The sequence below is a fragment of the Aegilops tauschii genome, chromosome 5 (assembly GCF_002575655.3).
Source record: "Aegilops tauschii subsp. strangulata cultivar AL8/78 chromosome 5, Aet v6.0, whole genome shotgun sequence".
In the NCBI taxonomy this organism is placed as follows: domain Eukaryota; kingdom Viridiplantae; phylum Streptophyta; class Magnoliopsida; order Poales; family Poaceae; genus Aegilops; species Aegilops tauschii.
This window is the reverse complement of record NC_053039.3, coordinates 566,821,027-566,828,115: the sequence shown is the minus strand read 5'-3', so window position 1 is coordinate 566,828,115 and position 7,089 is coordinate 566,821,027. Positions and strand designations below refer to the sequence as shown.

The 7,089-nt window shown below is 49.4% G+C and overlaps 1 protein-coding gene across 1 annotated transcript; it reads left to right on the top strand.

The window, feature by feature from the left end:
* Positions 1 to 252: 252 nt before the first annotated feature.
* LOC109735616 (expansin-A33) lies at positions 253 to 1,640 on the top strand. Its single transcript, XM_020294830.4, has 2 exons — positions 253 to 511; positions 720 to 1,640. Exons 1-2 carry the CDS (start codon positions 373 to 375, stop codon positions 1,346 to 1,348), a joined length of 768 nt encoding a protein of 255 aa, XP_020150419.1. The 5' UTR covers positions 253 to 372; the 3' UTR covers positions 1,349 to 1,640.
* The last annotated feature ends 5,449 nt before the right edge of the window (positions 1,641 to 7,089 follow it).

Sequence of the window (7,089 nt, the reverse complement as noted above, 5' to 3'; positions counted from 1 at the left end):
TTTCAGCGCAAATGATTCTCTCACATGCACGGCGGTGTGGATCTCAGTTAGGGCACATGCACACTGACACTGCAGGAATTTGTCGACGCCTAGTTAAACTCCTTAGAGCATCAAGAACATGGTGAACACGTCAGGAATGTATATCTTACTAGTTTGAAAAACTTGAAGTGCCAAAAGTCAAATAAGGAACGATGGAGGGCAGCTAAGTTAACCCAAGTACCCATCTACAACTGTTAACAGTTTTCGTTAGAGGATATGCATGCTCATCATCATACTATAAAGCCCAGGGTGCAGTAGATACACAGTACACAGAGCACAGCATACTCCTAGAAGACTTGCTCGGCCCAAGTATCTGTCATCTTCAACAATCCAATGGGGAAGCAGACAGCACTAGCACTAGTGCTTCTCATTGTGCTCTGTGGAATAGCTTCTCATGGGGTCGACGCCCAGTATTACTGGACGACCGCCACGGCGACGTTCTACGGCGGCGGCGACGGCTCCGGCACCATGGGTCAGTCAGTTTTCCTTCCGCTTCTTTACTTTCCTGTATCATTCTCTGGTGGAGAGTGCATACCGTACGTCTAAATCTCTAGTTGTGGTCTGTGGAGGGTGTTTTAAAGGGTAGAGTAGATTTCTAGTACTACGTTTGGTGTGATATACTCTACTCATCCAAAGGAGAAATGATGTTGATCTGATGATTTGATGCTCCATGTATGCAGGAGGCGCGTGTGGGTACGGCAACCTGTACAACTCGGGTTACGGGATCAACAACGCGGCGCTGAGCACGGCGCTGTTCAACGACGGCGCCATGTGCGGCGCCTGCTACACCATCTACTGCGACACCGGCAGGAGCAGGATGTGCAAGCCGGGCACCCAGATCACCGTCTCCGCCACCAACTTCTGCCCGCCCAACTGGGCGCTCCCCAGCGACAACGGCGGCTGGTGCAACCCGCCGCGGGTGCACTTCGACATGTCGCAGCCCGCCTGGACCAGCATCGCCATCTACGAGGCCGGCATCGTCCCCGTCGTGTACAGGAGGGTCTCCTGCCAGAAGCGCGACGGCATCCGCTTCGGCATCTCCGGGAGGGACTACTTCGAGCTGGTGGTGGTGACCAACGTCGGCGGCAGCGGGGTCGTGTCCCAGATGTGGATCAAGGGCTCCAACACCAACTGGCTCGCCATGAGCCGCAACTGGGGCGCCAACTGGCAGAGCAACGCCTACCTCAACGGCCAGAGGCTCTCCTTCAGGGTCAGGCTCGACGACGGCCGCGAGGCCACGGCCAGCGACGTCGCGCCGTCCAACTGGTGGTTCGGGGCCACCTACACTTCCTGGGTGAACTTCTACTAGCGTCTAGAGGATCATCAAACCAGTCGATCGACGACACTGCTTCTTAATCTATCATTAGTATATACTAGTAGTAGTATTACTAAATCGTAAGACGCCCTCTGTTGCGTTCGCTATACTTGTGTTTGGCAGCCGCACATTATTCGTTCATGTTTTAGAGGCACTCTCTTTCTTGCACCTACACATAATAACCTGAAGCTTCACAAACCAGGCAAGCACACAATGCGCAACTAAGAATTGTAAAAGAAAAATTGTACGAAATGAAGACGGCATACCGGGAGCGGATTTGCAGCACGCAGGGGCGGGGTCACGCAGCCCTTTTTTTCTTTTGGCTTTCTGTTTTTAGTCTTTTAAGTATATGCTTTGAACCAAAAGTCCAAATTAAGTTTCCTTTGCATATTCGTGATTCTTGTGATGAGGGCTTTTGAATGAGATCCATTTTGAATCGTTAAGTTTCAACTGTTGAAACATGGTATGACAACAATCGAAGTTTCAGGAACCAACACTTAAAACTTGTTGTGCCCTAATGCGGTATCCATCGAGTTTACGAATCACGAGGCAATCGGGTGGCCGGCGCGGCTAAACAGGTGCGTGCTCCTTCACCTGCGTGCCCCTGCGAGTTTCCGAGCATACTTTCAACTATAGCCATTTCACTAGTTATCTCAAACCGAGCTAAACTAGTCTCATCGTCACTTGGGAAAGCAACTCGAGGCAACCCTAACGCAGCCCCACCTCCCTCGATGAACTGCTGTCATTGGACATATGACGGGGTGGCGGCCACTCCTACCCTAGAAGTTGGTAGGCGGAGCTTGAGGTGAACAAGAACGCCATGGCGGTCAACATCAATGAGCGTGCGACTTGCTTTTCGAGAAAGGGATGAGGTGGTTTCCTGGTCTGCACAACATACAAACGGGGATTTTTGCACACAACAAGGTGCCAACGAGCCACCATCGTGTGGGCAGATGCGTGGGTGCTAGATCTAGTCGGTCCAGGCCTGTGCGGGTAGGGGGTGAGTGCGGTGACGAACTTCTCAACTATGTGTGTCGGTCGACACGTGCTATCCTGCTCACGTCACTTAGCTTCAAATCCCAGATCTAGTTTTCAGCTCCCGCCATGTTGTTGTGAGCTCCCATTCGGTGGCCCGTGCTCCTTGCCACCTCCAAGTCTAGTTGGGACTTCCCTTCTCACCAGATGACCGTTCGAAAAACCGCCAATAGCCTCAGTAGGATGGAGAATGTGGACATAAGTACCAGAAGGAAGTTTGCAGAAGGGGGTTACCCAGATTCGCGCTCTCATGATGAGGTAACACCCTACGTCCTTCTTTGGATTTGGAATAATGGCGGAGCACCTCATGCGAGGGGGTTACAGTGAACAAAATGTATATAGCTACCGACTGTATGGTCTACGTTGTAAATGCATATGACTACCCCTAGCCCTGCCTTATATAGGTGACAGGGCTAGGGTTTCATGGGGTCTCAGTTGAGATCAACGTCGCTGCCATCTTGGTTTCCATGCCAAGATAATCTCTTGGTCTTTATCTGGGTCTCCGGGTTTCCGCTCACGCTGGGCCTTTACTGGGCCACTCAGGCCTAAGGCAAGCCTGCCTACTGGGCTTCTCACTGACAGGCCACTCCCGGTATATTACATCGTCAATAGCCCCCAAGCGTGTTTGGAGTTGCATTCTTCTTATCTTTAAGAGAGAGAACCCAGGTGGGTTCTTCATGTTTGTGGCCTTCCTTCGTGAGCCTGACTTTAGGGGTTCCCGGGCTTGCCAAGCGTGCGGCTTCCTGGGTCCGGCTTTAAGAGTCTTCATGTGTGCGCCATGGAGCTCTCGTGGCGTCTCCCGTGATGAGCTCTCTCTGAGGTCCACGGTTCGGCGCCGTTTCCGGGCTTGGAGACCCATAGAACTGTGTTGCCCCGATTTCCGACCACTCCTTTGGGCCGGATATTCGTCAAAGAGCCAAGATGAAAACCCTATAGATGGGTTAGGTTGCGATGATCCAAGATTGCCAAAGGATCCCTTCTCACTAGGCCGTTGCCCAGCCCAAGCCACGACGAGAGTCTATCCCTCGTCTCTTAGGCTAGAGCTCCTCGTGTTGTCCTGTTTCCCGCGCAATCCCCGGGGGAGTGTGTCACCGCTTTGCATTCCGCATGTGTCTTTATAAGCTAAGGAGAAGGAAATCGTAGGCTACGTGCCTTCTTCTCCCTTTATTTCTTCGTTACTGCCATTGGGGAAGCTCATATCTGTAGTCATAGGAGATGGTGATGGCGAGTAGGAGCAACACGGTTGTCGGCCACCGGGGTCATATGGATACCACGGTGAAGAGCGGCACAAGCTCCCATCCCCCCCCCCCTCTACTAGGACAGTCGCCTCGCCTAGAGGCACGGGGATTATTGGATCGATCTCTACTACCACCTTTGACCATCTGCATGATTTGGTGGCTTAGGGTTCCTAACTGGCCGGCGCACCCTCCTGTGGCTCTACTCCAATCTGATGGAAGATCCTTTGTCACTTGTCAGCCACTCAGAAGGTGGGAGTGACCTTTGCAAGGGGTAGCCCTTAACTAGTGATTTCAGAGCCCCCCTCCCCCCAACCAAGCCGGAAAGAACTGGATCTGGGCTAGCTTCTAAACCACAACCAAACCTTCACAGTGAGAAACTTTATAAATAATTAAAAACACTTTTGTGAAAATTTTCCCCAAATTCATGAACGTTTTTGTCAAATTGGAAAATATTTTTAAAATTCAATAAAACAATAAATCTGTAAGCATTTTTTTAAGATTCATGTTTAAAAAATTTCATGAGCATTTTTGTCTTTGTTGTTTACATTTTTTCTTTTACAAAAATGCGATAGCACTCTTTTTCCCTTCTTTCTTTTTGAGGGACAGGAGTCTTTTTCTTGTGACCGTAGAGCCGCAACACCAAGGACGACGAGGCGAGCGAGCGAGCGAGCCAGAGTAGGCGAGTAAGTGCGCTTAAGGGAAGCCTGTAGCATGCTGGCCTAGTCGGGTTTGGTTCCTTTGTTAGTTTCGTTCGTTGTTAGGTTCATTTTATTTCTTCTTCGTTCATTCGTTAGTTATTGCCTTTCTTTCATTCGTTCGTTTACCACTTTTTGTTTATTTTCTTATATTTTCGAAATACTCTAAATTCATATATTCTAAAAATAATTTACCTAAATTTTTAAAAGTGTTTATCATGCATTTAAAAAATGTTCATGCAGTATAAAAACTTTGTTCGCGCAATTTTTTTGAAAATAATTGAGAGATTAAAAAACATGTTCACATGTCTCAAAAATACCCGTGGGACATTTAAGAAAATGTCTATACAATGTAAAAAAAGATCCTGTAGTTTTGAATTTTTTTCCTACAACTAATAAATTCAAGACAATTTCACAAATTTCACATGTTTTAAAAAATAATCGTGACCTTTTTTAAGAAACCTATAAATATTACTATTTTTGCACAATTTAGAAATAATATTATTTACCATTCAGAAAAATGTTCATGACATTTTAAAAAAAAATTGTGCAATGTAAACCAAAATTTCATGCAACTTTAAATGTAATGTTTAGAACCATTGAACAAATGTTTGTTATATTTTTGAATAAAATAATACTTAACAAATGTTTTGTAAGTTTAAAAAAAATCAGGTCATTTTATGAAAAGTATTCAATGTGTGTTTGAAAATGTTCACCATCTATTCAAATAAATCGCAATGTGCATTTAACAAGTTCAACGTGTATTTACAAAAATGGTCAACTTGTTTTTGAAAATGTTCGACATATACCTGAAAATGTTCAATCTCTACAAGGAAAGCGTTCAAAGTGTATTTTAAAAAAGTCTACATGTATTTGGAAGATCAAGAAAAAACAAAAAAAGATAAAAAAAACAAACAGAAAAAAGGAAAAAGCAAATGGAAAGACCTATACAGAAAACACACAAAAAGAGAAAAAAAACTGCATGGAAGCTTCTAAGACCGGTCCTAACCTATCCATAGAGCCTACCCAAAACCGCTCCCAGGCACTTAAATTTTTAGAGAAAAGGCGCCGGCCGAGTCCGAGAAGAGCTCGAACCTAGCCCGACTTTGAATTAACAAAGCCATCAACCGGCCAGGATACAAGGGCACCACATTACAAAGGGGATGAATGCAAAGCAAAGCGGAAAGAAGATACAAGGTGCTAGGCAGAACAACACAATGGCAACAACCGGAGCCAAGCACACAACACCGTTGCCGACGACCAGCACTACGCCTACACCAGCTAGCCAACTGGGAGCCCGAGAGGAGGGACACCCCGTGCAAGCATTGAGCACCGGCTGCGACCACGACCAAACTTGGGCAACGCTTGAGATGTCTCCACCGTCGCAAAGGGCCACTACCCTTTCACCCAGCCTCGATGGGTGCCGCACCGGCGACCGGCAGAGTGGCTACCACAAAACCCATCTCAAGGTGACCGAGCTGCCATAGGAGAAGCAGACAACGCTAACCCACGAGCAACGGAAGCCCATCCAGACGAGAACCAGAGCCGGCAGAGGCAGCACGAAGCATAGGACGCGAGCTGTCGGACGAAGACGCGCCACCATGAAGAAGACCGAAGAAGGTTCACCACGCAAGGGCGAGCCCGAGCAGGATGAAGTAGGAATATCAGGGCGCCGTGCTTTGGAAACCGGGACACCGGCCACTCCACCACCAAGAGCCAATCCCGACCGCCACCTTTAAGAAGGAGCACGCCACCGAGGTGCCGTTGACGCCCAGACCAGGGGAGAGCCGGCTTTCGCCAGAGCTCAAGGGGTAGGCGGGAGGGGGAGGGGGAGGGTCCACCCCAAAGCCTTCAGGGAGGGGATCGGTGCCAAAGACGTCGACTTTGGGGGAGCCGCCGCGCCGGCCAGGGGTTTCCCCCGGAACCACACCCAAACGCCAGATCCGGCCGCCCGGCAGCACAAGGCGACGGACTCCGCCGCCAGGGGCCACCGCCGGCGCAGATCGGGCCGGGACCGAAGCTTCTTCAAGGGACCCGACGGACTGCGAGGAGCCGCCGCTGCACCGTCGTTCGCGACCTCCATGCTGCCCGCGCAGCCGTGGGAAGCCACCCACCAGCACCCGCCGGCGCCGCCCAGGCCGCGCCGCGCGCCACCGGCCGGAGCCACAGCCCTCCATCCGAGGAGGAGGCGCCGAGCCCCCGCCGCCACCGTCATCAGGGCCACGCGCCGGCGCCGAGCGCCCCGAGACGACGCGGGAGGGGGGGGAAGAGAGGCGGATCAAATTATTCTCTTCAGGCACTTAAATGGGTCCGCCAGCGCTCATGATAGAGGCGAGACGACGTATCACAAAGTGCGAGATGTAGTTCTAGTGAACAGGAGCTCCCCAAGGGCAGTATACGTACCAGAATGGCTCCGTTCATGGATCCAACTATTGAAGTGCATATATTTCAAGGATTTTCGATTGGGTGGTGGCTGCATAACTAATGTTATTTCTACTTATATTGCATAAATATTTACTTCTCATACACTTCAGACACACTAAGGCGATTCAAAAATGCTAGACCTATAAACAAATACATGATTTTACAGGCTCTTTCTGTCTCCTAACCAATCACAAACTTCACCCCTCTGATTTTCAGGGGGTGGGCCACCTCTCTCACCTATTGACCAATCAAGCTAAACCTCTTTGTAAAATCCTGTAAATCGTTTGTACGTGTAGCATTACTGAAGGCGATTCCCTCGCAACACTCTGCTACACTCTGCTAG

Excerpts from the sequence above, each read along its gene's own strand:
- LOC109735616 (XM_020294830.4), top strand. The coding sequence starts at position 373 with ATGGGGAAGCAGACAGCACTAGCACTAGTGCTTCTCATTGTGCTCTGT. Across the intron at positions 512-719 it reads CGACGGCTCCGGCACCATGG|GAGGCGCGTGTGGGTACGGC; the intron begins GTCAGTCAGTTT and ends CCATGTATGCAG.